This window comes from Brachycentrus maculatus, unplaced genomic scaffold (assembly GCF_059751285.1).
Source record: "Brachycentrus maculatus isolate JH-2025_06_01 unplaced genomic scaffold, ASM5975128v1 h1tg000163l, whole genome shotgun sequence".
NCBI lineage: Eukaryota > Metazoa > Arthropoda > Insecta > Trichoptera > Brachycentridae > Brachycentrus > Brachycentrus maculatus.
In genome coordinates, this window is record NW_028280916.1 from 226248 (window position 1) to 250283 (window position 24036).

The 24036-nt window shown below is 36.4% G+C and overlaps 1 protein-coding gene across 3 annotated transcripts in view; it reads right to left on the reverse strand.

Moving 5' to 3' along the window:
• Positions 1–1808: 1808 nt before the first annotated feature.
• Positions 1809–24036, reverse strand: part of gish (casein kinase I gish) — a 33286-nt gene continuing 11058 nt past the window's right edge. Inside the window, exons 4-13 of one of the 3 annotated variants that reach the window (XM_088261656.1) lie at positions 17754–17864; positions 17512–17675; positions 15885–15999; positions 14832–14951; positions 13578–13726; positions 12571–12741; positions 11210–11290; positions 6799–6897; positions 3148–3257; positions 1809–3040 (exon numbers count right to left, since the gene is read on the reverse strand). In XM_088261656.1, the coding sequence (XP_088117782.1) occupies positions 2986–3040; positions 3148–3257; positions 6799–6897; positions 11210–11290; positions 12571–12741; positions 13578–13726; positions 14832–14951; positions 15885–15999; positions 17512–17675; positions 17754–17864 (1175 nt within the window). In that variant the 3' untranslated portion in view covers positions 1809–2985. The remainder of the gene's footprint in view (positions 3041–3147; positions 3258–6798; positions 6898–11209; positions 11291–12570; positions 12742–13577; positions 13727–14831; positions 14952–15884; positions 16000–17511; positions 17676–17753; positions 17865–24036) is intronic. The other 2 variants (XM_088261657.1, XM_088261658.1) reach the window with 2 other exon arrangements.

A 24036-nucleotide genomic window follows, 5' to 3' on the forward strand; every position in this document is an offset into this window, starting at 1 on the left:
TCAACCACATTCACCTCATAAATTCATTTTAGTATTCCCCCTTCACTCATTCGATTCACATGCCCAAACCATCTTAGCATAACCTTTCTTAAATTTATCGATAATGCTTATATGTATCAGCCTTGCCCTCTTTTCACTATTCAATAAACACTTTTACCATAAAAATTAAAAATATAACAAAATACATGTGGAGCCGATAAACACTACTAAATTTGGAGTAAGGTCCTTAAATTATATTGCCAATACCCAAATTAACCAGCTGCCTGACATATCGCTTACTCCTTTCAAGAACGTCATAAATCAAAAATCGTCAATTTTCAGTTGTGCATGTTTTCGGAGTGCCCAAAAAACGTACTATATCCCAGCAAAAGATTCATATTTTTAAATTGATATTGACCCGCTACAGGGCAGAAAGTGTTGTTTTTGCATTTTGAAGAAAAGGTATTATTTAATTATTTTTTTTAAATATATAAAATATTTTAATGGAGAAATAACCTTCAGGTTTTACCTAAAAAGAGCTGTTGCTCAGTAAAAAGTTCAATAAGTGGCTTGATATTTATTTTTAATACATTGCATTATATTTTTAAACTTTAAAAACCTTTTCCTGAAAAATCAAGTTTTTTGATTTATGACGTTCTTGAAAGGAGTGAGCGATATATAAAATAAAACCCATTCGGGGATCCAAAATAAATGATCTGAGAAGGTACTTTATGGAAAGATATATATGTAGTGATTAGTGAAATTTTCTTACTTTGTTTTTACCTTATGTTTTTTATATTTTCTCATTTGTTTATTTTAAATATGCTTCTTACCTTGTGTTTTCTCATTTATTTCTTGTAAATATGCTTCTTGTGCCTATTTATTGTTTTAATATTTTGCCATGTATTAGTATTAGTTTTGGTTATTTAAAAAAAAACTTTTTTGTAACTTTATTATTTGTGTTCCAGTCTTGTTAATCTTAATCCCATGTCCCAAAATGAGAAATAGATATTACTCATCAGGAATATTATATGTATATATGATTTATGTATGTAATTGGCATTTCAAATTTATCAGTTCTTTCCAAATACTTTGTACCCTCCTTTACGTTACTTAGCTTGTATTGATTATAAAATTGTTTTTATTTTCTGCGTCATCTGGCTATTTATCTGTTAGTATTTACAAAACAGTCTTGTATTTTCACCTGCTGATGAGAACATCTGTAGTTCTCAAAACTAGTCGTGTTTACATGAATAAATCCATAAAAGTTTGTGTTTTATTTTATATTTAAATTGTTATGTTATTCCACTAAGTATTAACTTAGTGGCATTAGCCAACGATCGACATAAATAATATATTTTAACTCCCTTAAAGTGTTGAAGAAAGCATTAGTAGTCACATTGTAAAGCAATCCATTTAATAAAATTATTATGTATGCAGATTTGAGGAATGCATTTTTCCAAACTCACACGAGTTTTGCAATTATCTAATTTCTCAAAATCTCCAATAATGGCAAAGTATTTCTGTGGGTTGGTTAAAATACCTTATAAAGGTTTGTAACAGTTTGCTGGATAGCTTCTCTCTTTGTTTTAAATAAATACATTGCTCAAAATAATGAATGATTTTTAATTCCTTTTTTGTCATCATTCCTTTCATAGTAAAAAATATATGGTTGTTGCAACTCGATTTTCGGTTTCTCAATTTGGTTGTGAGAATAAACATACCATTGTTACAATTTGAAGTTATTGCAGTGAGTATGTCGAGTTTTAATATCCGAGCGAATGTGTGACCTTTGGGAAGGGAAAGGAAAGGAAAGGAAAAGACGAGTATTAAAAATGAAATAATTATTCTATATTATTTATTGAATTCAAATTTACATACACTCATATTGAAGCCTTTGAACATTGTGATCCGACGAGCCGAACCATATTCCAAGCGCCTGCCGGCTGGTCAAAGCGCGCAACAATTTATGAATAAAGAAAAGAAACAAATATTTACACGATTTTCAAAGTAAAATAAGTCATTAAAAATATGATCCACCCTCGCATATTTCATAGATCTCTCGGTAATATAACAACACCGGGAATGTTACACACCGATAATATTAGCTTTTAATATAAACTGACTTCGTCGTATTTGGCTAATGAGTATTTTACAGCTGTGATTGCGAGTAAAATACACGGTTAAATAAAAAATAATTAACAACACTTCTTATTCTCCTGTTTACAAAACTTTATAGTAAAATGGTTTTGACATTGCGACAAATTTTCTAACTATAAGATATAAAACATTATTTTACAAACTCTCCATTATTGCCCCGCGGGACAGAGCGGATAACATACTACTAGATCCTTTACAAGAACTCGTCGTAGTAGCGCCATACTCGCGGGTTCTAACCGATACATTCTCACGCAAACTGTCAGCAAACTGTCCACACTTCCGGGCATACGCCAATCTACCGAGGAAACGTTTATCCTTTAAATCTAACAATACCCTGGTACGGTATGTAGAATTTCTTCAGTCCCGAGTGCGCGGATTACCTTAACTACGTCCGGATAAATAATAGGGAAATTAGCGTATAAAGAGTTCAGTTCTAACGAATGGCGGTCCTCGTTATATCGCGTCATCAAGAGAGGGGGGGTACACACTGTAAATGTAATCAATTCCTAGGAGCCGCAACTCAAACACCGCGCGAGCACTCCGCACTAACTTAAGTGGATTTGTACACGCGATGCGCGGGATCGCCTGGAATGTTTCTAGCGCGAGAATCCGGTGGTCGTACGCGACACACGGAGCGGGAACCCTCGGCTGACACGGGGCTACTAAACGGGAAGCGGAAAATAAAGTAAAACTAACATTAAACTCGAGCTCCGTCGGATACGGAGAGACCCAACATAAAGGATTATTACAATAGGGTTAAGCATCAACAACGGTATTATGTATTATGTACACAGTAGCGAAACAGGAACAGCGGTCCGTGTCACTCGAGCCGCCCTACGCGGTCGGTCATTTGCCCCGGCCCGAGCACTTCTTCTTCTTGCGCTTGAAGAAGCAGCAGCACCTGCGGAGAGAGGAGTGCGGTTAGAGAGCGGTTGGGTCCGGGGGCGGGCGGGGGCGCGGGAGGGAGCGGGAGGGCGCGGGAGTGCGGGGAGCGGGGCGCACACTCACTTGGTGTCGTCGCCGACGTCGGCGTCCTGCGCGGGCTGCGTGATGGGCGTGTTGGAGTGGCCGGCCGTGGGGTCGTCCGCCGCCAGCTCCCCGTTGGTCGAGCTCACCACCTGTAACATGAACGGGCGCCCCGGTTAGTCGCTGCCAGCCGCGCCGCTACCACACCAGCCCATCCAAAAGGGCAAACTAATTTCACTATCAACTGACCGTCGTGACGGAACCCGGAACCCTGAAGTACCAACATTTTGACTTGTCAGCTAAAAAGAAAGCGCAAACAACCAAACATGGAAACGACCGATCGAGTTACCGAGGCGGGTGGGTGGTGCCGTACATTCAGTTTCATTTATCAACAGTTTTAGCGCCCGGATCAGACATTGAGATAATGCCAATGCCACAAATAACATGTTACCATCTTCATCAGCTCTCTAGATATTGCCTGTCTATTTATCAAAATGAAACAACAATAAAAATGTACCAGACACATTAAATACATGTGTTAAGTGAATCTACTTGGTGAAACACCAAATATGTATATAATTTGAGTTTTGAAAATATTACAAAAATTCTCTTATTTAGTTTTCAAAATACATTTTCCACCTTCGGATCGATTAGACCAGGACATGATTTTCTCCATAAATATTAGAATGGTATGACAAATCAGAGAAAAGATTTAAGTTTTCTCAACAAGTCAATGTGCCATTCCCACCAGTTTGACACACAAAGGCATTTTATAATAGAAGTCACAATGTACATGCTCTTTTGTAACAGAGAATTAAAGCTACGGATTGCCGTCAATATTGAAAGACACCCCCGAGTTGCTTAGTGATTGGACACTAGACTGAAACCATTCCAATAACTATTTGGGTCTAGTCGGGAAAGGGGTTTACGTGAGTTGGCACGGATTCGGAACATTCACGCTATTTAATTTGCCCGAGGTCAATTACGATTTTTTTTCAGACATTCACTCCATACAAAGATACTCGATGGTTTGGCCAACATATAAAAAAACATAACTTTACCAAATACTTTAATATTTCAATATTTCCATGTGTCTGAAGCACATACTTATCATAAAAGTTTAGATAGGTGTTTTAAAATAAAGTCATTTAAGTTTATTTTTAAATCAACTATAGAGGGATAACCGACTGAAAATAATTTATAATACAATAGAATATATAATATACAATACAATTCAAAAAAGAAGTTAAGGATAATAATCTCTGACATGCATATTTATTCAGATGCAAGACTTTTTGATATTTTTTTCTATCGATAATGTAAAGAAGTCAAATATGATATAAAAAAGAGATCTTATATAAAAAAAATCTAATTTTCATAGGTGGAAAACTACATCAGTCTAGGGGAATATATAAATTTATAGATATTATGGTAATACATACTACTAAATAATTATAATACAATTTATATTATGATTGGAAATATTATAGGTTATACAATTTATATTATGGGTAAATCTAAATCTACATAATTTTTTACTAATTAATTATTGTAAGATTTTTTTATCTTATCAATTTAGAACACATGCAGAACCAGTTTATCCTTAATATAGCCTGATATCACATGTCATAAATGAAGATAAAACTGACTAGTGAATTTCTTTTCTGTATAAAACTGTGGATTTCTTTTATGAAAGCAAACATGATAACAAATTCACAAGGAGAACATTGGATAAGCCCAAGGTTTGTTTATGACCAAAATTAATACATTTCCCATTGTTAACCTTTCCGGGAGTACAAAAATTGATGTCCGACTTTCTCTAGGGAGTGGTTCTTTTTACATGAAAAAAAATATTTTCATTCAATTGTTGTATAATGAAGATTATGTTAAAATAATTTTAAAAAAAACACCTCTTTGAGATATTTTTCAATTATGACAAAATTACACACAAATATGCACAGATGTCATTGCTTTACAAGTTGCATCATACTAACTGGCAGACGGACTTCGAGATTCATTAACGTCGATACTCCTTTAAGGAAAATTCGCACCGACATTCATTTACATCCATGCTCCCGGAAAGGTTTAACTATGTATGAGAGATATCTTGTAATCAAACTTTCTATTTAACAAGCTATTTTCAGTCCCACAGAGCTCATTCTGAGAAACAATTTGCGTGTTTATAAATCAATAAATTCATCATATCATTTAAAAATATGTGACATCTGATGTAAGAGATGCATCATATATCGCTCACTCCTTTCAAGAACGTAATACATCAAAAATCGTCAATTTTCAGTTGTGCATGTTTTCAGAATGCTCAGAAAATGTACTATATCTCAGCAAAAGTGGCATATTTTTAACTTAATATTTACCCGCTACAGGGCAGAATGTGTTGTTTTTGCATTTTGAAGAAAAGGTATTGTTTAATTATTTTTTTTTATTTACTAAATATTTTTCAAATGGAGAAAAAACCTTCAGGTTTTACCTAAAAAGATCTGTTTCACAGAAAAAAGTTCAATAAGTGGCTTGACATTTATTTTTAATACATTGTATTATGTTTTAAAACTTTAAAAACGTTCTCCTGAAAAATTAAGTTTTTTGATTTATGACGTTCTTGAAAGGAGTGAGCGATATATATAATGCAGTTGTTTATTTTATCGCTGTTTTATGTACTTTATTAACATTTTTATCGAGTGGTCACAATTTACTATCTATATTTGTTAACAAGTAAACCAAAGATGGGGACCGACCGGAGCATTTCATGGTAATGTAACGTCGCTCGCGGCGAGCATCCGACTATGGATGGAGCACTCGGAACACTGTACTGACTATATGAATGCTCGCATCGTAACGTGTTACGGTTACAATGAAATGGGTCCGGCCTTAACACTTAATCTATGCACATATGCTTTGGGCAAAACTGTTTCCTTATGCTATAAAAGATGGCCATCTTTCGGGCTTTATGGGGATGAATTTTAGTACAACATGGTCTTGAAAATGGCCCAACCTGTTACGATGGGAAAAATGTTGTTAGGAGGAAATATAAATACAGGATTTAACTCGTGTTGTGATATTGTCGTGGACTCAGAGAGAGTTTCTGAGTTTGAGCCCACTTTACTTAACTCGATTTCTATTATTAATATCAGGCCTCTCAGGCCTACGAAAATGAAATATTAGCCTAAATACTTTAATCAAGAACATATTCATGTAAAAAAAACATTAGAAAATAGTCAAAGAGTGCCAAGCCAAAAGCGCCTCTGTAAAAATTAACATGTTTAATAATACAGAAATGGAAACAAAAGTGAAAACATTGATTGAATGACTCCGTAAAATTAATGTTGTTTATAAGATTTTACTGATGCGAAAACATGAAATAATTGATTGAATAGAAAATTACAGATAATAAATTTTTGTTATGATCTGGAATCCTTTCACCACTAAGTGCTTTAGAAGGAAAAAAATTTTTTTTTTCCTAAAGTTTGATAACAACAGTTTATTGACAGAGACCCCGACTTACAAACACGTTGATTCATTCATTGCGAACATCCGATTGGCAACCGAGAGTGGATGGGACAGTAACGGAGGGCACAGAACCGTGGCTTATCGACACGAGAGTGCGGTCAGAGTGTGAGTGAGAGAGAGAGAGAGAAGAGAGAGAGAGAGTGCGGGTAGAGTGGGTGTGAGGGGTACCTGCACAGATCCGTGCCGGTCGGCGGGCGTGAGGTGTCCGCCCAGGGCCGGCTTGCTGTGCTGCGTGGACGCCTCCAGCCAGGCGCCCCCCTTCCCCCCCTGCGCAGACAACAACAACCTCTCATCAGCGCCCGGGCCAAACTCCACTAACCAATCTCCGGGTCAAACTCAACGAGATGTGCCAAGGGTGGTGTGTGCCGTGTGGACCGTGTGCGAGATGTCCGTGCGGGAATGTGAGGGGCCGGAGAGGATCATGCGGGGATATGAGATAGTTGCAATCAAAAGAACCTTGTGCGGATATACTGATTGAAATAATAGAAGGCTGTGCAAATACACTTGTCGAAGGCGTAGAGGACTTGGCGGGTATTCTTGTTGGAATCAAAATGTGCTATTCAGAATATGTGAATATTTTGAGACTGCAAAATTGTAACAATTGAAGGGGATACTGTGTAGATATACTAATTGGTTTCTGAGGGAACTTTGCAAGTACACATAATGGAATCGGATAGGACTATGCAGGTACACATGTTGGAATCGGACAGGACTATGCAGGTACACATGATGGAATCGGACAGGACTATGCAGGTGCACATGATGGAATCGGACAGGACTATGCAGGTACACGTGATGGAATCGGACAGGACTATGCAGGTACACATGATGGAATCGGACAGGACTTTGCAGGTACACATGATGGAATCGGACAGGACTATGCAGGTACACATGATGGAATCGGATAGGACTATGCAAGTACACATGATGGAATCGGAGAGGACTATGCAGGTAGACAGATGGAACCGGAGAGGAATGTGCAGTTACATTTATTGGGAATGGATAGCGATATGTAGATGAATATTTGATGTTTGAATACTCCATAAAGTAATAATTTTAGTAATGGTATATGAGTTTGTGCTATTATGTTACATTGGAGAAAAACCTGTGCTACATTTTGAATGAATAGGTATAATGGACATGCAAGAGTTGGGTACTCATAATGGATACGTTACTCCTGTATGGAAATACACCATAAAAAGACAAATATATTTTTATGACGCTGACTATGAATAATATAATGCAACTATGTATATTAAACAAAAACTTTTACAATTCAGTAACTTAAAACTAATACATATTAATAAAGGTTTTAGCTAAAAAAAACTCCTTATAGGCAGTTCTGAATTGTTTTTAAAGTACTGATGCAGATAGTAGAATATCTGAACTTCTAATGTATATTACATAACAATATCTACAGCTGCGTCAAACATAACATGTATTTATATCAATATTACATATATTATGTAGTTAGTTTATCACCAAAGGATTGAATGTATGAAACGGTCACTACTAAGTACTCATACAAAAGAAGCCAAACCACCCAGAGTGTAGACAAGTTTTAAATTGCAGTAGGAAACCAAAGGGATGGAAGAATTAATATTCAATAGATAATTTAATAGATAAAGGAAGGAAAGGAAACAATATATATACACTTTAAATACATTTAAGGTAATTCGTATTATCCCAAAAAGAAAGACGAGAAATGTAATATGAAGAAAAAAGATTACAAAAACTAGTAGCGAATAGAAAATTTATAATTTATATTTGAAGCACTAACTTTGTGATTTTCCATTTTATAATTAAAACTGTAACTTTGTTTTGAAATCACTATTTATATTTTATGATAACATAATTATAAAGTCTACCGGTTTCGAAGCTAACCGCTTTTTTATCAAGACTGATTAATACATTAATAGTATTGATCAGTCTTAAATATTTAAAGTGATTTTAAAACAAAGTTACATTTTAATTAAAGAATTTTTTAATTCTAAAATTTAATTTCGTGACACAAATCAATAAGAAAAATAACCAGATTATTATCACCCAATAAAAAAAAAGTGATAATGATGAATTTTATTTTAATTCAAGAAGTTGAAATACATAAAAATTAGAGATATTAATTTTTTTTTAAAAGTTTAAGTTTAATTCTGCACTTTTAAATAATTGGTTCAATTGTAAAATGACATTTAATATGCCATGTTTATATTGATTCACTGGAGTGCTCAATTGGTCAACAGACTGCAGCATCAGTGTAAATCTGGGGCGATGTGACCGAAATATTGGAAAAGTTTTTAAACTGAACACTGAGCAAGATATTTCGTTTAAACTCAAATTTTAAGTAACTTGTTGACTTTCCCCTCCCGGTGATATGTATTGACTACAACTCCACTTTTCAAATGAGAATATCAATTTGAAATATAATAGATACGGGCTCAGAATTTTTGTATTCTTCCATAATAATATAATTATATACGTATTACACGAAAGTATTATAATACATATAAAGTTATTCATTTGCAGCGACGGAAATAAATAGTTTGTGAAAAAAACGGGAATAAAATAACCAATACACAAACGTTTCTGTGTTTGCCCGTGTGGCGTCCTTTGTAAATAAATGCGCATGTCGCATGTCATAACGTGTTTACTCCGCCAGTCCAGTAGTGTGCAGATCGTATTGCGCGACGGTCGTGTCACTACGCCAGCTATTACGGCCACTTACGATATCTTTTTTTTCTCGTTTTCAGGTGATTATCAGAGCTAACATTACAAAATTGTTATATTTCAATTCCAACTATGGTCAATGTAAGTAACATTTAGGGATATTCACATTTTTCCTATTTTTAAATGACATTTTCAAATGGTGTGCAAAATACATATCACCGGTGCACGCGGAAGTTTTTATCACCGTAAGGGAAGGGTTAATTTTAAATTAAATTGAATTGAATTGAAATTGAAAGAAGTTTTCTGAAAAAAATATGGAAGTCTGACAGCAGTAATGAGATGAGGTGCTAAATTTAATCCAGAACTAAAAAAAAAAAAAATTTATTTTTTATTCAATTAAATATTCTTTTGTTAAAGCCATACTCAAAATGATATTGGAGTCAAACTAGAAAAAGAAAATTTCCATTTGGGATAATACGTGGATGTTTATAGGGGGCACCATTTGCTTAGGTATCCGACACGAGTATGCGTGACTACTCTGTATCGAGTGCCCGTACTAGATACACTAACACACCCGGCTTGGGGTGTTATTCCACAAGGCATACATCCGGAGGGTGTGCATATACACACGCGCACACACACACACACACGCACAGCAGTCGGGAGTAAGGTGAATAACCAACCTCCAGCGAGGGTTCCGCCGTTCCCAAGCCATCCAAATACTCACATAACTCGTCCTGCCACATACAACACAAGGTATAATGACATACTAGACGTGACACCTTTCCTATTCCTCTACGGGCGGCCGGCTGCCGGACAGGCAAGGACTCTGCCCATTTTACTTGTTATTTTTTTTAATTTCTCAAATAGAGTATAAAAATTACAAAAATAAATACACATAAATGTTAACATGCGGGTATTCCATTTCCGCTGATAATGAATTATATGATCGATTAGACTTATTTTTTATATCAGCAAGAAATATAATTTACAAAGATAATTTAATATTAGCTGGAAAAAAGTAAAACACTTCAATAAATAATGACTTAGAATTGACTTCAGGAGGTTTCTTATCAAATAGCGTTCAAAAAGTCTGGTGAGTAAATTTAACCCTTTATTTAAATAAAAGTAATAATGAAATATAATAAAATAGATTTGTTTTCAAATTTGAGTACAACACTGTTAGGATATATGTAAAATATTTTTATATACCTTTTTCTGATTGACTGATTTAAAAAGAATTCAAATATGCATTGGCAAAATTACATATACTATGGCAGATAAAAAAATATAATGAAACCGGTAAAGAAATAAGGAAGTTATAATGAATTAAATTTTCTATACTTCAAATGGCGGGAATACAGATAAACGGTCCATCATAAGGTGTGACAGCATTACTTAAATCATGGAAGAGTCAACGAAGCCAAATTTGTGAATTTGTACCATTTAGATAACATATTCTAGAAATATCCGTACTCAATCATCAGATTTCAATTTGTAAAAACAATGTTGTTGTAGACCATCTTAATCTTTTGCGAGCCTTAAATCAATACCGGGTACATGAAGTAATTCCATTATTTGACTACACGAGCTAAAAAATAACAACACACTTTTATTGATTTTCAACCCCTGTACCGACACACATTACACACATACTTCCGAACATCAGTACCCGAGTGAAGGACAAATTAAGTATGTATTACTGATCCAACTCAAAAGGAAAAAATGTCATGTCATCGGAATAACATAACCATAGAAGGTTTAATACACGATTTCTGAAATAGAAGCAGAGTCTTACACCAGAGAGCGAACCAAAAGAATGGAATGATTTTTGGGGAGAAAGAAAGAGAAGCGAAAAAATATATATAATAAGATAAAAGAGAGTCCCAGGGAGAGAGGGTGATGGAAGGCGTACCTTGTGGAAGGTCGGATGTCGCTCACGGTTTGGGGACACCACCAGCTCGTGCGCCGTCTGCAGCGAGCCCACCGGCGTGGACTGCAACACACAATACTATAGCACGCACACAATAATACAACGCAATAGGGGGCACGCTGGGAGGTACACGGGGCATACGAGGACAGGACAGGTATATCTAGCCGTGATAACTCACTACGCATAAAGGATTGCCTGTCGACCACAAGTTACTACACTTAGCAGGGGAGAGGATGGACAAAGGGGAAACGGAGCCACACTTCATGGGTCAGGCGAACACAACTCAATACACTCTCCAGTCGGCAGAGGACAGGATTACCACACTTCAGTCTAGCGACTACAACTCGCTACACTCTCGATTCGGTACAGGATAGGATGGACACAGGGGAAATGGGGATTACCACACATCATAGGTCTGGCAAATACGACTCACTACACTCTCGAGTCGGCAGAGGACAGGATTACCACACTTTACAAGTCTAGTGAGTACAACTCGCTACACTCTCGAGTTGGTACAGGACAGAGTGGACATAGGAGAAACGGGGATTACCACACTTCATGGGACTGGCAAATATGACTCACTACACTCTCGATTCAGCAGAGGACAGGATTACCACACTTAACAAGTTTAGCGACTACAACTCGCTACACTCTCGAGTCGATAGAGGAGAGGATGGACATAGGGGAAAAGAAGATTATCACACTTCATGAGATTGGCAAATACGACTTGAGAGAGGACAGTATTACCACACTTCACAGGTCTAGCGATCACAACTCAGTCGGCAGAGGACAGGATGGACATAGAGAAAATGGGGATTGCCACACTTCACAAGTCTGGCAAATACGACTCACTACACTCTTGAGTCAGCAGAGGACAGGGTTACAACACTTCCCAGGTCTAGTTATCACAACTAAGTCGGCAAAGGAGAGGATGGACGTGAGGGGAACGAGGATTGCCACACGTAACAGGGTCTGGCGAAACGACTCACTACGCTCTTGAGTCAGCAGAGGACAGGGTTACCACACTTCGCCGGTCTAACAATCACAACTCAGTGGGCAGAGGACAGGAGAAGGAGGATTGCCAAACGCAACGGGGTCTGGCAATACGACTCACTACACTCTTGAGTTGGCAGAGGACAGGATGGATGGACACGAGGAGACAGAGGATTGCCACACGCAACCGGGTCTGGCGATACGAGCGCACCTTGTCGGACTTGGTCTTGCCCACGTTGGAGGGGGGCGCGTTGCGCAGCTGCCGCATGACGTGCAGGTTGGCGGGCTGCGGGCACAGAGAGGGTGAGAGCGGGCCAGACGGAGGGAGGGAGGGGGAGATGGAGACTCACCATGGTCTTGCCGGTCCAGTCGAACTCGCCGTCGTCCAGGTACCCGCGCCGCTCGAACAGCTCCCGGAACATGCGGCGGAGCTGCTCGTAGTCCGGCGTCTCGAAGAAGTCCAGGCGCCGCACGTAGCGCAGGTACGTCGCCATCTCCTCCGGGTGACCTTCGCACAGCACCTGCCCAGACAAATGATAATTATTGCAAATGTTTCCTCACTTATTAAAGGTTAACTAAGAATATGAAAACTCTACGAAAAATGGCCACCTGCCAGCGCGTCGTCGGGACCTCCAGTATGGTAGCCAAAAGTGCAACCTAAACACAGTTATCCCCTTCCTTGCTTTTACCCCTCCTTAAAACACCATTACCCCCACCCCTATCCTTATCAAAACCCAATAACTTGTACACTGTTTCTTTTTTATATATATGTTTAGTCATAAATTAAACCCTGAAAAGTGCAACAGGTTGTTGCCGAAACTAGTTGGTTAATAAAAATGTGAGTGGATCAAAAAACAAAGTCTTTTTATTTCTCCAAATAATATATATCGCTCACTCCTTTCAAGAACGTCATAAATCAAAAATCATCAATTTTCAGTTGCGCATGTTTTCGGAATGGCCAGAAAAGGTACTACGAGTATATCCCAGCAAAAGCGGGATATTTAAAACGTAATATTTACCCGCTACAGGGCAGAAAGTGTTGTTTTTTCATTTTGAAGAAAAGGTATGGTTTAATAATTTTTTCAAATATTTTTCAAATGGAGAAAAAACCTTAAGGTTTTACCTAAAAAGATCTGTTGCACAGTAAAAAGTTTAATAAGTGGCTTGATATTTATTATTAATGCATTGTATTATATTTTTTAACTTTAAAATCGCTCTCCTGAAAAATCAAGTTTGATGATTTATGACGTTCTTGAAAGGAGTGAGCGATGTGCTAACCACTACACTACAGAGGTGAACAGGTTAGTAATAATTCCGGAATAGTTCAGTGAATAGGGCAGGGGGAGACAGGATTTACCTCGATAGGTGTGGCTCTCTTGGTGTCTCCAATCTTCTGGTATCGCTCCTTGAGCGTTTCTGCCTTAAGTCCTTGCCAAGGCAACGAGCCACGCAGGAAATACATGAACATGTGGCCCAGAGCCTCTAAGTCATCTCGCCGGGATTGTTCTAAAAACGATATTCATTTACATACAACATTATTTTGAACAGCATTTTTAACAATTATAGTGCTGTGAATCGATATATCGACTCTGGTATACATTGCCAGAAGCGCCGCCCGTCAATATACTGAAAATGGTGGGGGAGGTCATGTCACAGTGTCGCAGCGCATTTTTAAAGTACTGATTCATCAATAATATACCCAAATTAAACTAATTTTTAGTGAAAAATAGAAATACATTTTTTGTAAAAACCTATTGTTTTCACCCTTATATTGTCAATTTCACTGATAGTGATGATGAAAGTGATTGTTACGCTCAAAGTAGTGATAGTGACGATGAAATAAAAATTAACAGAATGCTGTATTATTTGAGTAGATTGATATGTTTTCGATCAATGCCAGAAAGAAATGTGGCGGGTTGTGGTCCCGTGGTTAGTTTCAGAGTTTCTCAGTTCGAACCCACTCTACCACAATTTGATACCTATTTCTAATAATGAGCCGCTTAGGCTCACAGAAATAGTGTGAAATTTAAATATTTGTGTAAATAATAAAAACACTAATATTTTAAAATTTTTAATAAAAAAAAATTACTAAAATCGCTAAATATTTGAGAAAAACATTGTTCATTTTGTACACACCTAACAAAAAGGACCATTATTGCAAAAAGTCTTCAGCAATGTTAGAATATATCGTAGTCATACAGGAGAAAGTGACCAAGTGCATTTTTTACAAAAACGTGATCACTGACTATTTGATATCTAACAAGTTTAATATTGCCGTGAAAAAAATCACGAAGGAATTTAAACTTGAAAGTATAATATATTGACTTGTTAAAAACGACTAGCTGCCTTGATGTTTATTTTCTTGCCAAGCAAAAGTGACTTAAATGGCCCTTTTGAACATTTTACGTTTTGGTAGTTGGTCACTTTCTTCTGTATATGACTACGATATATAAGAAAAAATCTCAACACTAAAACTGTTAATGACAATTGGACAATCGGTCAACCTTTGTTAGGAAAATAAACAATGAAATAATGAATGCATATTACAAGGTTCTCTATACTTGTATGGATTTGCCCACTGCCTTTTGGCATCAGTGGTCGGCATGCTTACCTTTGCCCAGGTGGGTGTTGATGGACATGTATCGGGCAGTGCCGGTTAGAGATTTGTGTTCCCGGAAAGGTATGTGTTTATTGGTCTCTAGGTCAATGTATTCCTTAGCGAGACCAAAATCTAAAGGAAAAAAATATATATTAAATCAACATTTATACACGACAAAAAAAACACAATTATAAAACTACATTTATAATATTCTTTAAAGAATTTTCACTCCTATCTGAACCAAGACGGGGCATAGGGCACCGTATCAGGTCTATGCAATTTTAAATAGCTCGCTAATAACACAAAGCCAAAATAGTCAGTCCTGCGCCTTGGATTCTTGGATCTAGGAGTGGAACAGTAGATTTTGCGGATGACTTAAGTGAAGGACATTACTGATACATAGAAAATAAAATGGAGTGGAAATAGGTAGGAAAGTTGCACACCCCTTCTTGTAATAGTTGTGCAACTTGGACCATGTCAATACATACGAGTCCTTTAAGCTTTAAGACATTATTTATGGTTAGTGTTATAACTGTACTATCGTACAATTTCTCAGTGCCTTGAATATCACACAGCTTGTACGAATACAGGTATGCAAGCAACCTCGAATGCCCTAGCCAATGTTACTATTCCCCTTCTATAACTATTTTTCCTCCATTTACTTTCCTATATAGCAGTAAGGTACTTTACTTATGCCACCTGTACCACCATCAAATGTATTCCACTTCATATCCCAGAATTCAGCAAAGGACTGATCACCTCGCCTTAATGATCAAGTTTAGCGCTGCACGGATCCGGTGCAGTGCCTAATGCACCATTTAGGATGGCGGACGAAGAAGAAAAGAACATCAGCCATGTGATGCTGTATAGCAAGATTGTAGAGAAGTAATTTTTTACATTAAATTTTTTTTTAAATAGCTTCACATTTCAACATTGCGGCATATTCACACCAGAATATTTAAAAGAGTAAAAATCAGCACCCATTGCAACTGGTACGTAAACAATGTATTCAAATAAAGTATTTTAAAGACACTTCGTAGGATGAGTAGTTCAAACGTTCCTTACCAATTATGTGAATTATTTTTTCTCTTTTAGTCGTATTTCTTCCTATTAAAAAGTTTTCTGGCTTCACATCTCTATATATGAGGTGTCTGCCGTGAACATACTCGATGCGATGCAACTGTAATTCAAGGAGAAGTATTACAACACAAATTGAGATGGAATTTCAAGTAGAATTATTCACAAACATGTATATATTTATCTGGTGAAGTTCGCCCTATCAACATGAAACTACCTCAGTCACTCAGATGCGGATATCTAGGTCAACCCACTAATATACAGTCTACCCGTTTATATAAATATATTGTACAATATGTATCCAAAAACTTTGATTTTTTTACAAATTTATCTATGAAAATCTCGGTAGTTAATAAAACTACTACCGTGACGCCCATGTCTCAGTGCCTTCTTCTAGACTAGATTAATTTTAAATGTAGGAAATATAAGTCTAACATAAGAAAAATGTCAAATATATTTTTGCAAAATTCAAATTAATTAATGAATACCGTAGAACAGGGCTACTTGAACTTTAATGTGTTACTTGAGCCCAGTACAAAAAAAAAATTACTATCTGTATTTGGTCTACAATAATGAATGTATCATGACAATAAGTGTCGCCTGTCAGGGAAACAATGAATCATGTCGATACGTTCATTATTGTAGACCAAATACAGATCTATTTTTTTTTGTACTGGGCTCAACTAACACATCAAAGTTCAAGTAGCCCTGTTATACGGTACCTAAATCAATCAAACCAAATAGAGAGCAATTTAAGTTTTTATTTTTATTTAAATCAGTACTCCGAGGTAGTTCATAAACCACGATTTTCATAATTATTAAGTAATTTTTAAAAACATAATACTTAAATTTATATTACGAGTACACTTTGTTGAGTCAACCTGCATTTGACATTATTTTTTTACACTTTACAAACAGTTTACCTTTACTAGGGCAAAAAAAAAATCTTAAAAAAGAAAAAAGTCAAAAAAAAGAAAGAAAGAGGGAAGCTTTTAGTCAACTTTTGTTGTGGCATCCTCTTTTAAGTACCTTTATGACGGTGTTTGAAAATGATGCGGAATGCATCCAAACACGTGTCACAGTAGACTTTAAGAAATAGTGCTACTATACTAAGTAAAACTTAAATTAAAAATGGATACATTTTACCACAAAGTGACTAACGAATCAATCAATGCAATTATCTTTAAGAGCTTAGAATAAGCTTGTTAATCAAATAAATTAATAAATCTTGACAAATAATTGATAAATCTAAATGAAGGGTGAAGCTGGTATAAAACATTAGTCTAGTATATACAAATTTAACCTATTCAGGAGTGTTTTTTTTTTAGATATTTTATTTTTACTTTTTTTTTCATTTTTATATTAAGTCCATGCTATAAGCAACATGTTTTATTGAATAAAAAAAACATTTGCACCAGTAAACATGATTTATCGAAACATGGATAATTTTGACATAAATCATGTTATAAACATGTTTTGATATAAATCATATGATAAGTCATGTTTTGTATTGGTCGTACATATACGGCCATACTCCTGGACAGGTTTATGAATGTAGTTATGATATGAAATACAAAAAAATAAGTAAAAATAAACATTAAAAGTGTATAGTAACCAGTTGCATGGCAATCATGAGAACAGTCTTGAGGGAGAACCTGCGGCCACACAGGTCAAACAGGTCCTCGAGGGAGGGACCCAGCAGCTCCATGACCAGGGCGTTGTACTTGCCGCATGGCCCGAAGTAGAACACGTCCGGGATGCCCTCTGCGCTGGACGGGGCTGCAACACGGGGAGGGAGATGTAGTGACTGATGGCAGGGAGACAGAGAGAGACCGAGCATGCTAGAGCAGTACTCACCATGCGTGCCCAACAGCTTGTAGAACCGGTACTCCAGATGGAGCTGAGGCGCCTTCGATTTCATCTGCTCCATCTTGATGGCTACATGCTCATTGTTGTACAGGTTCTTACCTGGAATTGAAAATGCGTTCAATAGGCATACGATATGTAGAATTCAAAATAAGGAGGCGTCGGAAGACGTCAACAAAAATGATCCAGTTCGATGACATGGCCGCTATGGAGGGTAGAAAATAGCTGCAAACAGCAACAGACCGAAGGAAATTGAAGGATGTGGAAGAGGTCTATATCCAGCAGTGGAGAACAGAAGGCAAGAGAAGAAGAAGAAGAAAAATAAGGAGAAGCACAATACTATCCTTGCTTTTAACACTTAGAGAAGGGTGTTTCAATGCCTAAACTCAGAAAAGACCGTGTTATACTATCTTCTCAGTCTGCACCCTGACAAGGGAGTGTCACACTATCCTCTCTATTTACATCCAGCGACGGGTTTGTCAAAGTACCTTTCTAGCCAGGATTGAGAGAAAAGTATGACATACCATCTTCTCAATATATAAGCAGAAAAGGGCGTGGCATACTAACCTCTTAATCTATACCCTAAGAAGGGAATGCCAAACTAACCTCTCAATATACACCCGGAGAACTGTTCACTACTAACCTCTCAACCTACACGCAGAGAAGAAGTTTCGTACTATCCACTAAATCTTCACCCGGAGAAGTCAATATTAATTTCTTAATTTTCACCCAGAAAAAGAAGTGTCATACTGATCTCTCAATTTTTACTCAGAGAAGGCAATGTCATACAAAGCTCCCAATATACCCAGGTAAGAACTGTCCTACTATTTTCTCGTAGATAGTGTAACCTTTCTGTTGCCTACAAAAGAAAGGTTACACCATCCCTTTTATTTACACCCAGAGAAATGTGTCAATACTATCCATTGTGCATGCACCCTAGAGAACGGTGTCATCCTATCTATTCTGCTTAAAAAAAACTATTGAAAGCAATCAGTAATTCAAATAAATTATACATCAAAACCCGAACAACTTTGTGAATAAAATAATCTGGTCAAATTAGAAGCTGCATAAAAATTGAAAATGATGTTTTCAGGCATCTCTTAGTATGTGAAATAATCCAATTAGGATCTTGCATACATTTACATAAAAGGGTCCCTGCTAAATAAAAGCTTTCTCAAAAAAAAACATAAGATGGGTTCCGTCAACTCAAACATGAGATTAATGATGCATGTATGGGTTCCAAAATTCTTCATAGTGTGATTGTCAATCATGGTGGATAGAATGGTGAATATTACAGGTGTGTAAAGTGATCGTCCGCCTCTGTGGTGTAATGGTCAGGGTGTTTAGCTACCGTGCTGGAGGTCCCGGGTTCGATTCCCAGGGCCCCCCCAGGTGAAAATAAATATTGGTGATTTAACACTGTAATATTTATTTAATATTACCCTGGACTGGTTCCTGAAGCGCAAGAGTGATCACCTTGCCTTCATGTAAGTAATGATCAAGATGACACTGCGTCAATTTGATGCAGTGCCCTATGCACCATTAGGTGCGGATAAGGGTTATAAAAAAAAAAAGTGATCACTTTACCAGGCAATGACGGGTCATAGGCCCTGTAAATACCCAGACTTCCATATTCTTCTTCATCTTACACATAAAATGTCAAAATAACTCGTGGAGTGGAGAAGTCCAGATTTGTGAACGTGGATATGACACACCCAGACATATTGAAAATATTTTTAAAAAAATACTCATTTATCCAATTTTATTTCACATAAATTATAAACTGTTTATAATACTTTTCAATTAAAAAAATATATATATTATTTTCTTTTTCGATACGCGCGCCGTCACTATTTGGGGCGTGGCTAAATAGTCGCGTGTTAAATCATAATTCAAATGTAAATTTAATTGTGATCACTTTTAGTTGCGTTTTTACTTCAAAGATTTTACGATTTTTTTCGAATTTACAAAAATGTACGAAAACATCGTTGTGGGCGGCAATTTTTCTTAAATTGTAGGATACGTTCCCTAATTTTGTTATTATTATTTGTAAATTTGATTAAATTTCAGCGTTTATTTTGCAAATATCGATCTTAAAACAATAAAAAAAGTCGGATATTAAGATTGAATCTATATATCGCTCACTCCTTTCAAGAACGTCATAAATCAAAATCGTCAATTTTCAGTTGTGCATGTTTTCGGAATGCCCAGAAAATGTACTATATTCTAGCAAAAGCGGCATATTTTAACTTAATATTTACCCGCTACAGGGCAGAAAGTGTTGTTTTTGCGTTTTGAAGAAAAGGTATTGTTTAATTATTTTTTTTAAATATATTAAATATTTTTCAAATGGAGAAAAAACCTTCAGGTTTTACCTAAAAAGATCTGTTGCGCAGTAAAAAGTTCAATAAGTGGCTTGATATTTTTTTTAAAAAAACATTGTATTATGTTTTTAAACTTTAAAAACGTTCTCCTGAAAAATCAAGTTTTTTGATTTATGACGTTGTTGAAAGGAGTGAGCGATATGTATTACATACGAAAATCAAATGATTTTTAGAGTCCACTAAATTTTATTTTATTATAAAAAACTCAAAATAAAACTTGTGACAATTGTTTCGCCTAGGTTATCATTTTCCATTTGTCATTAGTTTGAAAATACCACAAATTTGATTTTTATGTGTTTTTAATAATAAAATAATTTAGTGGCGTGTAAAAATCAGTGTTTGATTTTAATATTTAATATACAAATTAAAATGGAGTTCTACAAATTAAACGCCAAATCCACGAATAAGATTTAATCAAGTTGGATAAGAAAAAAATACAAATCCATTTAAAAACCGCTTAATAAAAATTATTTTTACGTAATTTATCGACACTATCTACAAACATACCATACTTCAACAAATGTTTTCGTGAGATCGCGGAAGGAACAAGGCAAACATTCACCCAGCTGTTATTTAGTTAAAAGCCAACAAAAAAAAACAATAATTGGGACATTTTAATTTATGCGAACGCGCCAGACACTTAAGCCGAATTACGGTAAATTGCGAATGCATTTTTATTCTGCGGCAAATTCATTCAAGTTTATTTCTATAATGTAGCTGAAAATCTGAAAATGAACCAAAACACGTAATGCAAAATGATAATAAAATGCAACTAGGCCACGGGCGAAAGGCAAATTTTGGTTAATCGCGTAAAAAAACATCTTTATTGCGGAGATTTTATAATTGTGCGTCCATCATTGGTCACAGAGACGTGATCTATAAATAAATAAAAATGTAAACGTTTGTTAGTTCAAAATCTTAAAAATCCTAAGGGGCTTGTGTACTATCCGGAATTTTACCGTCCGGCAGTCCGGTTTTGAAAAATGAAAGCGACTACGACAGTTTAGCGTTATCGAATTTACGCGCAATGTGTTCACGCACCGATCCGAAGAAAGATGGACAAAGGCACAAGCCAATCATCGTTTCAAAACGCTAACTGACGTGCCGGACGGTAAAATTCCGTGTAATTCCGTGTAGTGCACAAACGCCCTTAACGTGCTAAAACGATGATTGGCTTGTACTTTTGTCCATCTTTCTTCGGATCGGTGCGTGAACACGTTGCGCGTAAATTCGATCACGCTAAACTGTCGTAGTCGCTTTCATTTTTCAAAACCGGACTGTCGGACGGTAAAATTCCGTGTAGTGCACAAACGCCCTAAAGTTATTCACCGATTCTTTGAAATTTTGACACAACGGCGCATTTCAATGCACGCGTTTTTATTTTATCTTTGTCTTATGTTTTGACATCTCAACATACATAGATGAAGAAGAATATGGGGTATTTACAAGGCTTATGACCTGTCACATGGTACGTCAAATGTTACCTGGGTTTTGAGAAAATCAAGTTGCGACTTATCGAATATTGAGCCTTATTTCACCATTGGAAGATGTATCATACGTCGATCGTTATTACATATTTCAATACAAATAAACAAACACAAACATACGTCTGTAATACACGCGCACACACACATGTATACATACACATATCCAGGAATACGAGTGACACATTTTTCCCCGAAGAAGGCTACACGTATCGTACGTACGCAGTGCGAGTAAAATCTTTTGTCCGGCCGTCCATGTAAAATGATGAAAGGCACACAATATTTGGCATAATAATAACAAATTGAAGCGGGCTCGGCCGACTGGGGGGTGATCGATAGAGGGAAGAGGAAATCCTACAGCGTGCAGGAGACGCGACGCCCGCGGAAGGGGCTCGGGACCCGTTCCCCGGCCTCCGCGACTGAATAAACAACGACTTGTTGCTGGCGCCTCGTACAAAAATGTCATTTCGTAAATCTACGATGGGAAATAATAAATAGGCAATGTAAATAATAATAATAATATAATAAAACCCTTATCCGCACCCCAATGGTGCATAGGGTACTGTATCATATAAACGCAGTGTTATCTTGATCATTACATATGAAGGAAAGGTGATCAGCCCTCCGCTTCAGGTACCAGTCCAGGGTATATTGAATAAATATTACAGTGCAAAAATCACTTGTATTTATTTGACCCCCCTGGGAATTGAACCCGGGACTTCCAGAACGGTAGCCGAGCGTGCCGACCATTACACTACGGTGGCGGATAATAAGATGGGCAAAAATAGAAAATAACAAAACGCGCCGAAATTCATCGACGAAGATAATATATATATTTTTAAACTACTAAATACTTTTTTTTTTTACATCTCAACATAGATGAAGAAGAATATGAAAGTCTGGGCATTTACGGGGGCACGACCGTCATAGGCTGGTTTGAGTGATCACTTTACACACGTGTAACATTCACCGATTCTACCCATGATTGACAACCATACTGCTCAAATTCTTGGAACTTCTATATATACGACCCGATTTGGAAACAATCTCTTGATTTACAGATTCTTAAATTTAAATATCCTTAAAAAAAAGAGGTATACGAATTTCGTCGGCAGATTCGATCTCACTACTATAAGATTTGTAAAGAGCGCGCAAAAATACATTTGTTTAACCCTTTGAAATCCGTACGCGACGCTACGGCGACGTGATAGATTTCTGATCACTTCGCTGACGCCGTAGCGGCGCGGTAAACAACAGGTGTATGTTTTCTTGTTAAAAAGGTCTAAAAGGTAAACAGGTATAGACATTTCAGTTCCACACAGAACCGCGACGATGCTCGTTTATTTTGCACTACTTTTAATAATTACGCATTAAACTTATCGGCATTCTTTTTTGCAACGCATTAAAGACGGAAGGAGTTTCAAATTTAATAAAAGAAAATTGGTTTGTTTTCGACACTATTTTTGTATTGACACGAGAAGTTATTTTTTGACACTTGTTTCACAAAACCATAAATGCTAAATTAAACAAAAAAACATTGTAACCATATTAAATAATAAGACTAAAAATATTTGTTTTCTACATATGTTCACATTGCATTTAAGGAAGGAGATGTAAGTGTTCTATTACATTATTTCGCAAAGTGTGTGCCTCGGCACACTGGTGTGCCGAGGTGATTAGTTGGTGTGCCGCGGAAAAAAGTCTAGTTTCGTGAAAATAACATACTTGCTCAAAATTTTGATTGCCTGTGCTCAGTTAAGTAGGCTCACATTTCGCATTAAACATATCGCTCACTCCTTTCAAGAACGTCATAAATAAAAAATCGTCAATTTTCAGTTGTGCATGTTTTCGGAATGCCCAGAAAATGTACTATATCCCATCAAAAGAGGCAATTTTTTAACTTAATATTTACCCGTTAGAGGGCAGAAAGTGTTGTTTTTGCATTTTGAATAAAAAGTATTGTTTAATTATCTTTTTAAATATACTTAACATTTTTCAAATAGTGGAAAAATCTTCAGGTTTAACCTAAAAAGATCTGTTGCACAGTAAAAAGACCAGTAAGTGGCTCGATATGTATTTTTAATACATTGTAATTTATTTTTAAACTTTAAAAACGTTCTCCTGAAAAATCAAGTTTTTTGATTTATGACGTTCTTGAAAGGAGTGAGCGATATGTTAAATATGTTACCAAAATATGGTAAATATGCACCTCTGAAATTTTTTTATTTGGTAGGTGTTCCTTGAATAGAAAAAGTTTGCGGAACACTGTTCTATTATGTACGCTTCTATGTATTAGGGATTATCTTCATTATACGTGCAGATTTTTTTCCATAATGAAATTAATTAATTTCTATATAATCGGGACCTCCAGCACTGTAGCCAATCGCGGAAATCATTCCACTACGC